Genomic DNA, 19336 nt, shown 5'->3' on the forward strand with positions numbered 1-19336 from the left:
TCACGTCAACAACATTGCCAGAGTCATTATAAACAGTCACAGCAAGAAATGCATAAATAATATTCCAAATAGCTGCAGCAGGAGCAGAGAAATTGTCTTTTTTTTATACCATTTAGTTCTTCTTTGTGTAAACGTGGCGCCTACATCACCCACAATGCAACCTGACTGCCAACAGTTCAGTCTGAGATTTTATGTGTTGCTTTTGTAGATTCTGAATTGTTCTTAGTCACATGTGAAGAGTTTTGTCAGGTATTAGTCAAAAATAGTAGAACAGTATGTTGTCCTTCAATTAATGTTTGATATTTTATATGGTAGTCATATTACAATAGTGGTCAGCTATTTATAAGCCGTTCTTTTATATAAACATTGATTTTGACGGTATTGTTGCAAATCAGCCAACACAGTTTATTTTACATTGTTTTTCATAGTATTTCTCATAATGTATAATTTGATAATTTTTTTTCAAAATTATTTGACATGTATCGGTTCAATTGAAGACTTCCTTGAAACATTTTTCAATGTTTTTTTCCATACATAGGACCTCAAACGTGTGTAAAAGCCCTCTTTACTATGGTCACGTTTATAGATACACTGAAAAGAGTCCACTTCAGCTGAGAAGAAAGCAGACAAGGACAACCACCACACAAATAGGTTCAGGGCCTCTGTTGAACTGAGTTGACCAAGGGCAGACCTGGTCCTGTAAAGTGGTTGAGAGTTGTCCGTACAAAAAATGCCATTTGATCAAATGTGTTGAGACCTTCAAGCTTTTTCTGTGCCTGCAAAATCACCCAGCGTCAACCCCCCTCCCCCCCGTCAACCCCCCCCCCCACACCAAACCTTAGCAAAACGTTGACAAGACTCGTCGTTTTCTTTTTGCTCTGCTGTTGCCATAGTGACCAGGGCCGCATGCTCGGTTTCTGTAAATCTCTGCTTGCAGGGTTGCAAACAGCCGGGGCAATGTATGTATGTCTTCACCCCCATTACAGCTCTGTGTGTGTGTGTGTGTGTGTGTGTGTGTGTGTGTGTGTGTGTGTGTGTGTGTTAACGTGTTTGTGTGTGGGCGCCGGTGTCTTTGTCTGTGTGGCTGCCTGGGGTCGTGTGTATCAGAGACACTGGTATAGACAATACTTCCACACGCTATAGATTTGTCTCCTTTCACTTGTTTATCGTTCCCTAATCTACGGCAAATGAGAACTTGCGCTTCGCATATTCCAGTTGCCAATTCATATTCAGATCTTGTCATGTATCTGTTGACAGACGCAGGTCTTGTGTCTGACGGGAATTTGATGTTGAAAAGAAGCGGCCGTCTTTCATATGCACAACAGCCTGGGTACGTGCATTTGAATCACAATATTGACTTGGCTTCTTCCTTTCATATGATGATTTCACTTAAGTGTGTGTGTGTGTGTGTGTGTGTGTGTGTGTGTGTGTGTGTGTGTGTGTGTGTGTGTGTGTGTGTGTGTGTGTGTGTGTGTGTGTGTGTGTGTGTGTGTGTGTGTGTGTGTGTGTGTGTGTGTGTGTGTGTGTGTGTGTGTGTGTGTGTGTGACAATCTTATATAGTATAGGGATCATCGCTTTATTTTTACATTGTCCCTTAGCTTACTTACTGTCACCCACCTCTCTGCACCCCCTCCCCCTTCCTCTCTCACTCTAATCTCACGTTTTACATACATGTACAAGAGACACATGCATATTAAATAGTCACACCTTCGCAACCAGAGCACGTTAACAAATATCTATTTCACGGCCATATGCGTCTACACAGCAGCGCTATGAGACTAGATATATATATTTATTCATAAGCTCATTAGAGGAGTGGATTTGCCCTGCTGCCATCCATCACACTGTCACCCATCCCCAAACCTGGCAACGCACACTGACAAAACACAAGAGAAGTCCCCGGGATTTAGCCTCCGGGAGCCGCTGCTATAGAAGGGGGATTTACCTCAATAGACAGGAGGCTCACTTCACCATTTTATAGAGGTGAGATCAAGGAGACACAAAAGCCAAAACGAAGAAAGTAATCTCCCATTCAGAAAAACTGATATAGTGGAGGTAGAAATAAACAAGTGCTTTTAGTCTTTTAACCCAGTCGCAGTCAGAGCTGAGCAGGTATACCGTGAAAGATTCAGGAGGTGAAATCTGTGGATAGATTGTAAGGAGAGATCATTGTTGATGCAGACACATTGTCTCGTGAAAGCCTTGTCTGTCACACTCTTGACTGTGTGTAGCTTTTCAATAGCTAGTTGCGAGCTGTTTCAAGCCTCTTGCCACTGCAGGTGCACTAGCAGCTAGTATTTTTTAATTTTTTGATTTAAACGTAAATTATTGCCTCATCGATATCAGGCAGGAAGGTGGTTATTAAAGAAAAATCTAACTTTGGGCACTTTTTTGCATGAAAATAATGTCCAGCTAGCCCCCTCCCCCTTTTCCATTGCCTATCTATATGCACTTTTTTTTTAACATTTATTATGATATATCTTATAGTAGATTCTTCATTTATTTAGTGCAGTGGCATACAACAATATTTGGATAACACGTTCCCAACAGTTCCACCTTCCAGTGACCTATAGATCCCTGATTTTCCTGCTTGTTTAATTCGCGATGATGCCAAACAGAAAATCGAAAGCTTTTGCTCAATAGTGCACACAACGTAGTCTTTTAATGAAGAGGGGGGAAGATTGATTGTGGATTCACCAATTGTGACCAATGCTTTGAAACAAATGACACATTCCTTTTGAAAGATGATCAATGCTTTGGACGTCAAAATGAATGTAAAAGTATTGATAAAAAGGGATATTCAAGGTTGTATCTTATATAATGTCTTTGACAGTACCAACACAGTTTGTTTTGTACAGTGCAATGTTATTGGCACCTTTTGGCGTATGACACTTGCACATTGCTTTACTTACTCACGTGTTCATAATTTTTAGTAATTGATTGACATAGATGCATTTCATAGAATCTTTCTTCTTCAAAATACATTTATTTAGCCTGTAAGCCTGTTTGTCAAGGCAGAATACACAGAGTATGTCTCGGCTGTCATGGCGGTGGATCCAGTCGTGGATAACTCTGGTCCCTTCTTTCTCTGGCTGTCAGTTGTAGTTTCGCACTGTGGCATCTGTGCTGGCTCGCTTCCTAGATGTGGTCAATGAGCGGAGTCCTCTCCAGACCGTACCCAAACAGTATTAACAGTTGGTGTGTGTGTGTGTGTGTGTCTGTGTGTGTGTGTGTGTGTGTGTGTGTGTGTGTGTGTGTGTGTGTGTGTGTGTGTGTGTGTGTGTGTGTGTGTGTGTGTGTCTGTGTGCGTGCGTGCGTGGCTAGTGACTAAATCTATTTCACATGCGTACACGTCGCTCTGACGGAGTTCTTTATTTCCTCTGCCAGGGAGAATTTGTTTTTGTTTGTTGGACTGGGTGAGAAGAATATCTCATTTCCTGACGGCAGATTGCAATGAATTGGTGGAAAGTCAGACCAAGCGACGAGTGATTAGTTTGTTTCAGATCTGAAAAAGGTGCTGACCTTTGAGGGAGATCCTAAATACGTTGTTTAAAATGCGTTTTTCGGATGAACTCAACAATGTCGGTTGAAGACAATTTTTTCTCTACGTTTGGGATAGTTCTTTTCAGCCATAATAGTGGCATAGTACCAGGGAAAGTGGTTGTTTGAGGTACCCTCACTTTGATCCTGGATTGATTGACATGATTTGTGTACAGACATTCATAGTCCCCGTGAATTGTATGGACATGGAATTGGGTACATAACAATTAACAACATGTACATTGTATTACATTAGAATGATCGCTTCACTTTTCCTGTAGCACTATCATTGGGTAAAAGTTTCACTATTCCCAAATACATTGATTTATGCACAAAGTGTATTACTGCAATAACTAATAACATCAGCCTGAGGTTGTTTTTTATTGCAAATGTTAGCATGCTTTCGAAACTAAGATGGTGGACATGGTTAATTAAACCCGATATGATGTATCTTTGTCCTTACTTAAACTAAGAGACACTATATAGACAGACACATAACTTCACTATCTACCCATTATCACACACACACACACACACACACACACACACACACACACACACGCACACAAACACACACACACACGCACACAAACACACACACACATACTCCCAACACACACACATTGTATTGGCATTAGCTGTAATATGAACCCTATTCAGAAAGTGCTAAGAAGCTTGCTGTTGTCTTGCAGCCATTGTTGCTTGAACATATGTTTCGACTGCTGCTCCTCACTTCCTGCTTACCCCACTCAACACACAGTGTCTCTGCCACACTGAATAGCTTAGGACATGTGCACTCATCCATAATAGGAACGGTTAACAGTAGCAGCATACACTATGTATATAATCTATTTTTAGACCCTCATTCAACATGATTAGTTAATTAAGAACAAACGATGCTGAGATATGATCCTGCCCATCCCCCCCTTAACATCTCCCAGCACCAGTATGAAACAGGAAAATAATAAGCCGAACAAATGAGCCATGTACACGATTACAGTACGTTGACATTAGCTGCATTGTCTTTGCACAATTGGGCCCGTGTCTCACTCCATGACAGTATCAATTTCAGGGAAGTGAGGACTTGCATTACAGAAAGGATAAGTAGAATGCGTCCTTGTTCCTACTTTATGTGAGCATTTAGCTTTGGATGGCACACCTACTGTATTTAAAATGGACTATCTATCTATCTATCTATCTATCTATCTATCTATCTATCTATCTATCTATCTATCTATCTATCTATCTATCTATCTATCTATCTATCTATCTATCTATCTATCTATCTATCTATCTATCTATCTATCTATCTATCTATCTATCTATCTATCTATCTATCTATCTATCTATCTATCCAGCTATCTATCACCTTTTTCCCGCTGTTCTTATTGATAGGTTTAAAATAATCTAATATAAGCTATGTTTTTTTTTGTCTACATGTCAAAACAAGAGAGATGGACGAGAGATCAAGTTACTATTGTCTGCTATGGAGAAGCAACCCAATCAGGGATTCTACTGCAACGTCCTTGCAGAGTTCTGTTACCTAATAATTAATAGATGGTAGAGTAGAACTTTTTTTGAATGGGTGTCTTTCCCTGTGTGCTATAGTTGTCAATTCCTGTTCCTACTGCGGCTACAATCGTATGCACTCGCGATGACACCATAATCCGGTCTCTGTAACAGTGCTTACAATCCCCATGCTGCGACCGACACAACCCAGAAAAAAAAGATCGTGATACAACCAACCACCCCCGGCTTTTCAACACACTCTGTCTCTCTCTCTCTGTCTCTCTCTCTCTCTCTCTCTCTCTCTCTCTCTCTCTCTCTCTCTGTCTCTTTCGCAGAATTTTCTTGTCAAAAAATGTAAAAAAAAAAAAAATCCTTGTGATGTATCAGACTATGTGCTGGAGTCAGGCGCAAGAACATTCCAAAAATGGACCTCATTTGCAATCCCCTGGTGTGATTATGACGCTGGACTACATACTGGAGACTCAACAAGCTTTGACTTTTCTTCTATACTCAAATTTTTTCCGTGAGAAAGATCCATCCATGTTGTTCGCTGCTCTTTGATTGAAACATAAGCCTATACAGAGGATTATTGCTGGTATTTTTCTTACGAATTCGTGGCGGTTTTGAGGCTGTAGTGCTCCATTGGTTTTGCCCTATAGTCCATACCTGATTACCCTTGCTGTTTGTATACTCATGCTTCAACTGTATTCGACCCTAAGCTGAGCCATTGAAGAAAGCCTTGAGGATGTTTTCATTATATCAGTGTGTCCTGCTTCAAGCTCATAAGCTTTCTCTCTCTCTCTCTGTCTTCCTCCCTCTTCTCTCCTGTCCCTGTCACTCCTCTCTTTCTTGTCTATACTTCCATCTCCCTGATCTGTATGCGTGTGTGTGTGTGTCTCTGTGTGTGTACATGTTGTCTCCCTTCTGTGTGTGTGTGTGTGTGTGTGTGTGTGTGTGTGTGTGTGTGTGCACGCTTTCTGCTCCCAGCCCCTCTGCGGAAAGCAAAGTTTGTGGAGAGCCCTCGCATTCCACAATCAGAGCTTGGCTCCCCTACACACACCTCCACCACTGCCAAGAATCCAGACCTGGACACATACTGCCCTGGTAAGTTTTTTTTTTTTTTTTTTTTTAGCCAGCTCATCATCCCTCCATTTCGTTTGTGTTTTCTGCATGTTTGTTCCTGTTTGTGAATGCAGTGGAGAGAGAGAGAGAGAGAGAGAGAGAGAGAGAGAGAGAGATGGGGAGAATCTGAGGTTTTGCGAGTTATTCCGCTTGTAGCCATAAAACATTTGAAAAGGTCATAAATGAAATACCTTTGCCGGAGACCACAGTGTCCATCCTCGTTGCTACTCTATTCTACTCGCCTTTTGGTATCAGGTAATCTTCTGGAGGTTGTTTTCCATTAAAACGATAGTGCCACGTCTGTGTGGCTCAGTGTTTATGCATTTCTACTCAACTATTGTCTCATTTTGTTTTTGGATGAAGAAATGTTCGGTCCTATACCACTCAGAAAAATGTGCTGTGTCATAGCAGGTTGCCTTATTGTTTTATTTTTTGTTGGTTAATGTTACCAACATGGTTAATGTTACATGTTGGATTTTTGTGCAGGATTGAATGATGGTGAGGAATCGCTGTACTTTGTTGAGCGAACACTGTGTGGTTGTCCCGGGGTTGCCAGTTTTGAAAGAAAGTAAATTAAACCTGAGAGACGGCAAGCTCCAAAACTGAGACTGCAACAGTAGCTTGGCTGTTTGTTGTCCAGGATAGGGGGCCGCCTATTGATGGTGCTCTGACCAATCACCGTTTAGTACATGGTACCTACTTCTGGAACCTTGACGGAGTAGGTACCAAAAAAGTAGGTACCAGGTACTTTGCAATGGTGGAAAACCAAAAGAGTAAAGTTAAGTAGAGCCGGTACCATGCAGTGGAAAAGCTCCATAATCCTTCCTTGTTTGCTTTTTCACTGCGCTGTTTCTCGGACACAGAGCTTGTTAAAATGCCACCTCTGTTTTATGTTAACTTCACAGTTGGTGTTGCCGTGTAATCCTGTGGACAGACCAGATTTCTCCTGTCAAACCCCCTTCTCCCCCCTCTCTCATCCCTGCCCCCCCCCCCACACACACACACACACACACAGGCTGGCCAGTAGCTGGGTCACTCGAGGACAGTGCTCTGGGGAGACTCTGGTTGTAGGATTATATCTGCTTTATCATCTTAGCGCGGTGTTGGCTTTCTGACCCGTCCATATTGGCTCGACCTCTGTGCCTCCTATGCGGGCTTCTCAGCAGAGCAGAACGATACTGCAACACTACAGTCAGGGCTGGAGGAGGACATGAGAGAAGTAGTGATCTGGGGGGGGGGGGGGGGGGGTCCCTGTGACTAAGTGTTATTTAGGAGGAAAATGGTCGATGGAGGGCTAGGGCCAGCCATCTCCGTCTGCCAACCTCTTCTGCTGAGTTTTACTGCTCAATGGGGGCTCTAAGTATGTGGTCTGTGTCTGGAAAAAATATTCGAAAATATTTTTTTATTACAGTTCGTTTTCCTGTACATGTCTGTGTATGTCGTACATTCGAGGGGACCCATTCAGTTTTTGCTTGCTGTTGAATATCATGGATGAAAAATTGAAGAGGATGCCGGCTTTGTTTTGCCTCAATCCAGTGAATAAGACTGTGGAATAGCCTCATCTTTTGTGATGAGCTGCTCCTGCATGTGTGACAATTTCGAGGGATAGAAATGGCAAAATCTCGAGTGGCATCGAGGCAGGAAAACAGTTGATTACATACAGACATTTTCTGAACTTGAGCAGAAGAGGAAACCGGAGAAAGGCTAGTATCAGTTTTCATGGGTGAACACTTGTGTCCGGACAGACGGATGAGCTCCTAAAGCTATAGTGTGTAACTTATCTGGCCCAATGAGGAATTCTGAGTAATTGCAACAACACTGTCGGTGCATCTACATGAGGTAAGCCTTCTGTGATTGCACATGGATTGTATACCTTCTGCTGTATGTCCAGGTTCTTTCTTAGCAGTAGAATCCACCACTGAAACAAACGCTTTTTGGGATTTTTCTGTTCACTTGCGCCACTGTTGGGGGGGCGACACCAGTTTTTTAAACAATGCCATACTGAGAAATACACAGAGTTTTGTGGAGCTGATCAATCAACTCTTGAGTCATCTTGTTTGGCGATGATTTAAATGTAACTGACATTCATATATACAAAAAAAGTTACGCACTATAGCTTTAACAAGGGCGCTCTGGCATCAGCAGCATTGACTTGAACATCTGATGACATGCCGGTCTGCACTCTGCTGCTTGACACTGTCTGTCGCCTGGAGGAAGCCAGGTATCAGCTGATTTTTATTGCCTACAAAAGAAATTTGTGGTCTCATAAGTCTTTGAATATATTGTGAGATAAATCTTGTTAAATCCACCACCGAGCCGTCCTCCTCGTATAAATCAGACTGGAAGGCTTTTCTACTGATGTGATAGCTCAACCCCTCCGGCATACTGGGTGTGGGGGCGCTATATATATAAAATCCTCTATCATGTAATTTCATATCACAATATCCATATATTCTTCCATATCCTCATATCGACTTACCTTTTTGAGTTGAGTTAAAGTAGAAGCGAGATCATATTTCATAATTCTCTTTAACCCTTCTGTAACTATTTTTTCTCATTGCCATCACTTCATGTCATTGTCTGTGTCTGATTGACAGTGACTGGCAGGCTGATGCACAGCTCTGGATTGAGGGGAAAGAGTAAACAAACGTGCGCTGTAGTTTACAACCTCTACTTACAAAGTGTAGTTGGTTTTTTTAGGAGTAAGGATCACATCAGCATCTTAGAAGACCAAATTGACATGTTGCAGTTATTTTTTACGTGTTGTTATTAATGTCCGATATGATTGGCTGTATGTATGTAAAAAGCTCCTGGAAAATGAGTTGAGTCACTGTTAATGGGAATGGTATTTTTGGGTATTATAGAACATACAGTAAATGCCCGACAAGGTGTTTTTGACTGTACTTTATCATACTGATGCAAAAGTCAAATCTGTATCCAATATGACCATAAAGCAATCCTGTTCATTGATTTGCAACATTGACCACAATAGCTGAATAAACCCTAAAATGTTAGAGGGAACGTTTCTACTGCATAAAACGTATAGTAAAGCCTCTGCTGATGGTCTCACAGTCTATACGTATACTGCATATCATCATACTTGAAGACCTGAGTGTCAGTGTGCTCTCATGTATGCAACCTTCCGATGTTAATACATAGATTAAGATCACAACCGTGCATAGAAGGAATGTGAAATTCACTCCTCTGATCTCTTGATTAGACCTTCCTGTCTGCTTTCTTGATATCTGTGCTGCCGTGTATATACTGCATATCTCTCTGTGCTGGTATGTTCATTGTTATTCATATTTTTATTTTGACTTGAAGCTCATACACAGGTGTGAATCTACCTGGGTTTCATTTCCTTTAGTGTTATCAGCTATATTCTACTAATTAATTTTCACCTTTTAATTGAATATACAGGCTCCTCTCAACTTGGTGTTATTTTTCTCGTAGCTGGAACCCCTGTATACTGTATACTAAAAGGCAATTGTTGAATAGTTGCTTTGGACATTATTTGAATAGTTTGTTATTATCAAGAACCTCTTTCAGTTTGATGAATACATTATGGATTTTCTTGGTTCTGTGAGCATTTTCATTCCTCATCTTACTATCTCTCTTTTGAAGGATGGATATTGGATGTGAATGTGTGTCCTCCATACCTCCATACCTTGTTTGAAGAAAACTATTTCTCTCTGCTGACGTGCGCAGGTGCAGGTGAAAACAGAGCCACCATGGTATGTGTGTGTGTGTTCTTATCTCCGGCCCAGGCCTATTTTTACCATATTAGTTGATTTGGACACACTTTGCATATTTTTACAATCATTCAATATATTGATATAGGAGTGTTTTTAGTTTGATGAATAATGGCTTGATTGGTTCTCTGTGAGTGGGTTTCATTTATAATTTTTTGAAAGAGGAAGACTGGATGAGAATTTTTCTATAAATTTATATGTGTCCTCCATACCTCCACTCCTTGTCTGTAGATAAGTATTTCCTCCCTGCGGAAGTGCGCAGGTGAAGGTGAAACCAGAGATACCAAATGGTATGTGTGTGTGTGTGTTATCTTACCTGTGTCCCGGGCCTATTAATACCACCCTCTCTCCTGCCCTGTCCAGTCCCCCGCTTGCAGCACACATGCTTCTCTCTCTCTCTCTTGTTCTCCTCTCTCTGCGCTGAGGGCAGCTCTGTGGACGGCCGCCGAGAAAACAGATGCGCTCTGCACTGAAACACATTCCTAGCTGCGCGCAAAGATAGTTGCTATGGTAACCATCTGTCTCCTTCGCAGCTCAGGAATGAAGAGTGTGCGTGTTATTGTGTGTGTGTGTGTGTGTGTGTGTGTGTGTGTGTGTGTGTGTGTGTGTGTGTGTGTGTGTGTGTGTGTGTAATTTGGAGGGGGGCTGGTTTTAAAAAAGATAATAATAAGACACGATTTTCTTTTTTTCATATTCAAATGCATCATTAAGGAATCTCATGGTGTCACTGTCAGCGGAAATGCCTGAAGTTGCTCCTCAGGCGAGTGTGTTATGTTCCCAGCGCTGTCATGTAGCTTTGAAGCAATCTGCATGTGTGTCTTCAAGTGAGACATGCTGTGTGTGCGATTGTCATAATTGATGTGTTGTAAGAACAAAAAGTAGAGCTATAAATAGAAAGAAATCAATATGCACAACCCTTAGATTATGGTAATGTTCTGTATGTTTCCCCCTTAGATTAGTATGGGCTACATTTAGATGAAAGGCTTTGTAAACAGATGTTCCATGATGTCCATGATAATGTATTTTTGTTTTCTTTTGTCCATCAAACATAAAGAATTGGATTATATTTGACAGCTGTGTGGTCATAGTTGCCCAAATCGCTGGATCTGAACCATGTCTTTACTGCGATTTTCTTTTCTCCCACATCAAAGGTAGCACAGACAAACTGCTCGCCCCTGCAGAGAGTCAGTCATCCAATAGCTGACTGCTACAGAGACACTGTTGTAAGAAGTAAAACAAATAATATAAAGGGGAACCGAAAAATGGGAACTTAAAGCTGTACTGTAATTAGCCCATTAGTTATCTTAAGCATGTTATTTTTTTATTTTTTTATTTATTTTTTTCGCTAGCAATACAGTTCCGATTTCACTTCACATTTACTTCCTGAGTGCCTGTGTGATTCTTGCGTGAATGTAGGGAGCAGACATTACAACTCAAAATAGTATTTAGCAAAGAAGTCTGGTCTAGTCAGTCAAATTCAAGTGGAATGGTTGTTGTGCACAAAATTCCCATGAAAAATAATATAATTATTTTTTTAAATTATTGAAATTCTTACTATTACTCATACGGAGTTCAGCTTTAACTAGATACAGTACAGGCCAGGGAACAAAGAGATTAATGAAAGGGACGCAGACACACGCTATCACACACAGAGGTGGCTGAGATAGACACACGCACACACACTGAGCCCCCTGTTTGATCACGGTCACGGCTGCAAGAACCCCTCAGGAGCAATTGACTAATCAGAGCTAATGTATTCACTGGATATACTTCGACCAGTCTGTCAAACTGGGAGGCCTTCACTGCCTCTGTGTCCAGGCACACAGACACACCACAGCTTTCACGATGTGGTCGGGTGGGTTGGAGGTTTAGCTTCTGTTTGCATTAAATTTCCTCCTCGATGGCTACACATTATCTCCAGCCGTTCCCCTGTGTGGTTAGCCCATAATTCCATCATCTATACTAACCTACCACATCTCCTCCATTACTGCATTCAGTGCTCTTCCTCAGGGGGAGGCTGGAAGATTCACTGACCTTGGGAAGGGACGGATGTATTTTTTTTGCTCCGTATTAAATGTACCCAGCTGAGGCCACTATAGCTATATCCACCACCTCATCAAGGCTTATATGCATAATTAGCTGTTCTGGACCTAATGTGTGCTGTGATTACCTCGTTATTGGTTAGATACTGTGTTTAAAAAAATAATAATAATAAAAAAATAAATCATCCCGGTTTGCTTCAAAGTAGGGCCGCGCAATTAATCGAAATTGAATCGAAATTGCAATGTGAACCTACTGCAATTTTTTAATCACAGGAAGGTGCGATATTATTTAAGGGCAACTGATATATTTTTGGCATTTTTATGCTTTATTGACAGTGCAGAGAGACAGAGGTGAAATGGGGCAGAGAGGGGAGTGACATGCAGAGATAGACCGCGGGTGGGAATCGAACCGGGGGTGGGGACGCCTTACCAACTGAGCTAAAGGCGCCCCCATTTCAATTAACTTTTGGCATGCTGCAGAGAGGGCCTTCCTAAACATCAGATTCTACACACTTTAAGCCATAGTGTGTAACTTTTTCATATAAATGAATGAATGTCTGTTACATTCAAGCCATCGCCAAACGAGTTGACACAGAGTTGTGTAAGCCTATCAGCTCCACAAAGCTATCTCTGTATTTCAAATATCACACCATAATTATTTAATTATGCTACATTGATGATTCCCTACGATATTGCAAATCATATCGGAATTTCACTATCATTTACAGTAATCACGATAAGATATTTTTTTCTCAATCAAGCCCTATTTAAAGGTTGATTTCCCCTCCCTCTCAAAAGCTTCCTGTCTTTCTCACTTTGCTCTGAGAGACAATCTAATGAGGATCCTGACAGTTCTCTGCCTGTCTGTCCATGAGAGAGTGGGGAGTGGGGGTAGCACAAGGTTTTTTTAGATTGCCCTGTCTGTCTGTAAGTGTTAAAACAGACAAGGGAAAAGGCCACAGGCTTTGTACAGGCTGTCCGTCTACCAGTGGTGGTGGTGAGGTGCCTGGGACTGTCTCAGTGTCTAATGGTCGTCAGTCAGGACTTGCAGTAGCAGCAGCAGCAGCTACCTGCCAGTCTGGTCTAACCTGCCCCGCAGGAATACGAGACATGGCTCTCTCTGTGTCTCGCTCGCTGCTGTTTATTTAAACAGCGTTTATCTCGGTGCACTCGGCTTCAAATGTCATTAAAGCCTGGTCTAATTCACAGGCTCACACGTCCCACACCAGCCATTTGTCTTCGGCAGGCTAGTTAGTTTGTTCCGGAGCGGCAAAGTAATTAGTGAAAGAGTGACACCGCGGTAAATAAAGTTAGATTGAATGGAAATGGATATGGCAGCAGCAGCCTCGTGGGCATTATAGCCAGGTGTTGGTGAAAAAAAAAAAAAAATGATACAGCCACCAATGAGGGTTTGTTATGGATGGTTAGTAACCAGGCAACAGGGGTGAGAAGGATGATGTCATTAAGGGATTTTGTTTTGGGTCACGTTGCAAAGTTGGCAACTGAAATCCCTCGGCTCTACGACTGTGTTTATTTATGTGTTTGTGTGCGTGTGGTGTTTGTGTGTGTGTGTGTGTGGTGTTAGTGGGTGTGTGTGGTTGTGTTTGATCATCTGATCTTCACGCAGGCTCACTCCTTGTGTTTTTTCTTTTTTCCCTTTGTAGCTGGGAGTTTCTGTAAACAGAATAGAGAAGTGGATAACACACCCACTTATTCTTAAAAAGTCGCACACACACACAGTCCCTTTCTCTCTCTCTCTCTCTCTCTCTCATACACACACACATACACACCCTCACCCTCCTTCTCTCTCTCTGTCTCTCACTCACTCACACACACACTCATACACACAGTCTCTCTCTCTCTCCTCTCTCTCTCTCACTCACACACACACACACACACACACACACACACACACACACACACACACACACACACAGGTGAAGGGCGTATCTGATCACGTCACTTGAGCTGCGGTGGTGATGACGAGTGGTGCGGAAGGAGCTGTCTTCGGGTGTGTGTGTGTGTGTGTGTGTGTGTGTGGAAGGCTTCTGCCAGTCTGCGTGGAGAAAGGGCTTCTGTAAACAGTTTGAAGGGATTCTTGTGGTTGTGGCTGACGGGATTTTTTGGAGTTTATCTAAGCGGACGCCTCGACAAAAGACTTCCATGTGCGGTGGAATGTTTCTTTAATGCACAGCTCTGGCTCTGAGTTAAGAGAAACCTCAGGTAGGCTGTTCAATAGAGTTGTTGTAGGCAAGCGCAGGTGCTCCTGTGTAGCTTGTATCCGGGTGTGATGTTGTTGTCATTGTGGCTGCTTTTGGTTTATGCAAAAAGTAAAGGCAGCCGATATGCTTTGTCTTAAAGGTAGAGTCAGTGATTCTGGAGAATTATTGTTGTCAAAATAATTTTTTGCCAAATGAGTGTATGATTTCTCACGATTTGCTACCTGGCTGTGTGTGCTGAATAAATCTGGTTTAGCCTTGGCTCTGTAAACTTGGATGTTGCCAGCTACGGTGGGCCCCTTTGTTTACATACCAGTTTACATACCTTAGATTGTGTATTATCACCAGATTTAGCACACACAGTATGTACAGGCATCAGATGAGTGAGGAGATAATCACTGATTTTAACACATGATTTCGACAACAAGAATTCTCCAGTATGGCTTACTGCACCTTTTAAAAGTACTTCCGGGGTAAAGAGGCGGCGGATATAAAGCCCTTTTTTTTGTGTGTGTGCGTGTAAAACCGAAGCTGCTGCTCAATTCCCACCCACCAGCACTGACACTCTTTTCTCTCTCTCTTTCTCTTTTTTCCCTCTCTCCCACACACTTGTCTTCCTCCCCTCCTCCTCTCCTCCCCTCCTCCGCCTCTGTGTGCCTGTGCAGGGGAGTCAAGCCAGGAGCTGGGCCCCCCTCCGTCGGTGGACGAGGCAGCCAACACATTGATGACGCGCCTGGGTTTCCTTCTGGGAGACAAAGTCAACGAGGGGCCGGCCGGCACCCACTACAGCATGGAGGAACCTGAGGCCAGACAGGTAAGGGTCTTTAAGCAAATGAATGGGACAGTTCTTCTTTCCATGTGATTTGAGGAGGGACTGAATTTTTTTGTCTGGATTTCGTCTATGAAGGTTTATGTTAAACACAGAAAGCTACAGGTTTTTTTTCTGACTTGTGCAGTTAAAGGTGGAGTCAGTGATTCTGGAGAACGCTTGCCTTGTTGTCAAAATCACTTTTTTTTTGTGAAAATCTATGAATATCCCCTCATGGTATGCTATCCATACCGTGTTTGCGCTGAAAAAAAAAGCTAATGTACACAGCTTACGCTCTGTAAACTCAAATGCAAACCAAAGGGGCCCACCGTAGCTAAGAACATACCTATTTACAGAGCCTAGGCTGTGGATTAACACTGGATTTATTGTTCAGCGCACACACACACATTATGGACAGGTAGCGGATCGTGAGGAGATATTCACTGATTTTGACAACTGTATTGCTGACTCCACCTTTAAGTTCAGCTCCAACATGTTCAGATCTCATGACATGATGTCACCAGATGCTCACAGCCAAGGGAAACATTGTCTGCGTTTGTTTAAGACTTAAAAATAGACGGATAAGGATCTGTGCCCCAAAAACCTGTTTGAGTTCAAAATGTCATTGCCCTTAATGACATCGTTGTGGTTTTCCTAATCTAATAATCTTATTGAGTATTTGATTCTGACACATTCCTATTGTGAGAGATATAGCGCTATGTGACTTGAACAAACACGCAATCGTCTGATTCGATCTGTTTTGACATTCATCTTCGTAATGTCCTTGTTTACACTTGTTTTTGACAGATCGTTGGAAGTTAGGATAGCTAGATCAAAGGCCTTCTCCGCAAATTGCCCTCAGACACTAGATCGCGTCAGATTCAGAATTTATCAGTGCCTCTCCATCAAGAAGCCGATATCTACCTGTCCAATCAGATTTTGATGTGGCAAATGCTATTTTCATAGCTTGCTTTAAAGCTTTAGTGCGTAACTTTACATATAAATGAATGTTGGTCACATTCAAGCCATCGCCAAACGAGTTGACACAAAGTGCCTAAGAAATGTTGCAGTTGTTGATTCATTCTACTGCTAAGAAAAAAAACATGGACGTACTGTAGAAGGAATACAATCCATGCGCGATCACACAAGGCATACCTCATGCATTCAGAATTCCTCATGCAACAGAAATTACGCAATAGAGCTTTAAACGTGCTTTGTGAAAGCATGTTTTCATGAGCTGGCATGCGGCAGGTTTCTCTCCTGCACTGCAACAAAACAGCTCTTGGCACAGCGGGCCTTCTTTAAGCTTCGCAGCAGATGTCATGGGTTCTCTACCTAAACCTGATTTGACAGCTATGAATTTTTCAAATCGACAGAGAGAAAACAGTCGCGGAGAGTGTGTGTGTGTGTGTGTGTGTGTGTATTTGTGTGTGTGTGTGTGTGTGTGTGCGTGTCTGTGTTTGAGCGGAAGGGGGGACCTGTTGCTAAAGCGCTCAGAGTGGGCCTAGGTGTATGAGTTTGCACTAAAGTGCTGTGGATTAGCGATTAGACTGATGGACTGCTGCCTGTGCTTGTTGGAGGAGCTAGCTGTAGCAGTGGGGGTGTTATGAATTGAGAGAGAGAGAGCTTTATTCAAGCGGCTCTTTTTTAGAGACGTGACTCACACACACACCAGCACCCTGTTGCATCGTGCAAACACTGCAAACTCATTCGTTTTTTTTATATATCTGACTGACCAACACACACTGTTCTCTGGCTTTGCAGTTTGTTGGATTCATTTACCACCGAATGTGACAAGGACTACCTCGAGATTTGGGACAGAATCTTAGTAGCCAATTAGAATGTTCTCCTAACACGTTACAGTTAAACAGCAGATAGATAGATAGATAGATAGATAGATAGATAGATAGATAGATAGATAGATAGATAGATAGATAGATAGATAGATAGATAGATAGATAGGTATCATTAAGATTTTATCAATACAAATATCACTACTTTGCGGTACTCTTTTTGATTCTGCTCTCCATGAAATGGTGCAAAAAATATGAAGATTTGATGTAGATTTAGAGGAATCATTGTCCTCTCTTTTCCTATGCTTTGCTTATTGATATTTCGGTACCAATCGTTCTGTTTTAGAGTATTTGGAACCCACCCCTCTTTGCAGGATGTTGTTAAAGCACAAGTGATGTTAAATGTCTGTCATCTAAACCAGAATCAGTTAGGTTGGGGGGTGGAAGCATTCTCTATAAGGCACATCTACCATCTTGCTTTTGACATAGGTAACTGCTCCCAGTAGCTGGTGTCTGTGCTGCCACTCTTCACCAGCTGAGGGAACAGGGTGACCTTAACTTGCAGAGATCGCAGCTAATTGCCTTTCATACTCTCGTGCTCCCGCATGTCGAATAGACCCAATATATGCTCCAAGTTCAATCCAATCCTTATGCGATGTTTAAGGTCAGATCAGCACCAGCGCAGAAGGTGTGTTAGCCCTACAGATAGAGCCATTGTGTTGGCGTGGTTGCATATAGTTTTAAAGGGTTTATCTGTTTGTGTGGATATTTGTGTGTGTTCTGTAAGCATTGACACTTAACTGTCCTGTCCATGGCGAAATGATTGATAATAGATCATCACCAAACTCTCTTAGCACACATTTCATTGCAGAACATGGCAATTGTATTACTTTATGGTAGATTTTTATTGAGTTGTTTAAATATTGTAGCTTGCCAGATTTGTTTGAGCAAGTCATCTGAAATAGAAATATAATTCAACTTTCAATAATTCTACTCATCATCCTCTAAATTTAAATCCTTGGAGAGCTGCACAATTAACATATTAGCGTATTTACATGCCAACATCAGTGCATAGAGCCGCTACCATTTTTGTAGACTCTTTATCTTTTTTTTTATCAACAGCTTCCCAAGTTTCTCTGTTGTATATCATTGCAAATTGAATATCTCTGGGTTTTGGACTGTGGGCCAGACAAACGTTGGTACATTTTCACTTTCTTTTTTTTTTTAGACAAAATTATTAATCAATTAACGAGAATTAATCACCATAATATTGGTATTGGACTCCATTTCATTTGCTGCCTGCTACAAAAAAACTTGACAATGTGTTTGTCAATTTACAATGTGCCTCATTTACGAAATGCACTCACACACACACACACGTACACACACACACACACACGTACACACACACACACACACACACACACACACACACACACACTTGGCAGTGAGGCCACACTGTCTTGGCTATTGGGAGCGATTTAGGATCAGTGTCTCTCTAAAGGACAGTTTGACGTATGGATAAGTGAACCCAAGATCAAACCCTCAACACTGCGATTAATTGGCGCACCAATCTATTCCAACAACTACTGCCTCAGGAGGCTGTCAACACATAATTGACAGATTAATCAATTTGCGGCCGCACTCCCGACTGTATATGTATGTGTGCGTTGGTGTGTGTATGAGCTTAGTGTCTGTTCTGTCTTCTCCCTGCAAATTAAACTGGACTAGATTTAGCCTTGAGCAGCGCTTCACCCCCCCTGCCCTCATACTGTGTTGACCTGAACTCAGCAGTTAATAGGAGACCTCCATGTGTGATGTGTGTTTCGGTGTCTGAAACAAACACTTAAAGGTGAAGGAATTGATTCTGGAGAATTCTTTTTGTCAAAATCAGTGAATATCTCCTCACGATCTGCTACCTGTCCAAACTGTATTTGCCCTGAAAAAGAAATCCAGTGTTAATACACAGCCTAGTCTCTGTAAACAGGCATGTTGCTAGCTACAGTAGGACCCTTTGTTTATATACCGGTTTACAGAGCCTAAGCTGTGAATTTGCATCATATTTTCATTTCAGCCCACACACAGTGGTTCGTGGGGAGGTATTCTCTGATTTTGACAAAAAAGTGATTTTGTCAACAAACTTTCTCCAGAATAGCTGACTCCACCTTTAATCACTTGGCATCCCTGTTTATTTGTTTTCCAACTCTGCTAAGCTGTGGATGCTAAGTTGCTTGCGTGTATCATTGTGGCGTGTGTGTGTGTGTGTGTGTGTGTGTGTGTGTGTGTGTGTTTGTTTGTGCGCCTGTGTTTGTGTGTGTTGTTTGAGAGGGCCTCAGTGGGTGTTCACAGCAGCAGATTAGACGCAGCAGAAATGTTTTTTATTTTGTCCCCTGTGTCTCCTTGTCTCTAAACCGGAGCTGATGTAGAAGAAGGTCACCCCAGGGTGCCAAACAATGCAAGCAGCGGGCACTGCTTAGTATTCAGAGTGTGTATGGGACTTTAATCTAGTTTATAATGTATTTACTTACTTGGTTAAATGTCCTGGCAGTCA

At 42.1% G+C, this 19336-nt stretch overlaps 2 protein-coding genes across 2 annotated transcripts in view; both read left to right on the forward strand.

The window, feature by feature from the left end:
• LOC307267354 (protein TANC1-like) overlaps positions 1 to 10189 on the forward strand; it is a gene marked incomplete at both ends in the record, with an annotated part of 28896 nt that extends 18707 nt beyond the window's left edge. Inside the window, 2 exons of the mRNA XM_080049667.1 lie at positions 6037 to 6153; positions 10155 to 10189. Of these exons, the coding sequence (XP_079905793.1) occupies positions 6037 to 6153; positions 10155 to 10189 (152 nt within the window). The remainder of the gene's footprint in view (positions 1 to 6036; positions 6154 to 10154) is intronic.
• Positions 10190 to 13965: 3776 nt separating this feature from the next.
• LOC307266990 (protein TANC2-like) overlaps positions 13966 to 19336 on the forward strand; it is a 47291-nt gene continuing 41920 nt past the window's right edge. Inside the window, exons 1-2 of the mRNA XM_080049147.1 lie at positions 13966 to 14188; positions 14850 to 14998. Coding sequence (XP_079905273.1) covers positions 14152 to 14188; positions 14850 to 14998 — 186 coding nt within the window. The 5' untranslated portion in view covers positions 13966 to 14151. The remainder of the gene's footprint in view (positions 14189 to 14849; positions 14999 to 19336) is intronic.

This window comes from Ammodytes marinus (assembly GCF_949987685.1).
Source record: "Ammodytes marinus genome assembly, chromosome: 20".
NCBI lineage: Eukaryota > Metazoa > Chordata > Actinopteri > Uranoscopiformes > Ammodytidae > Ammodytes > Ammodytes marinus.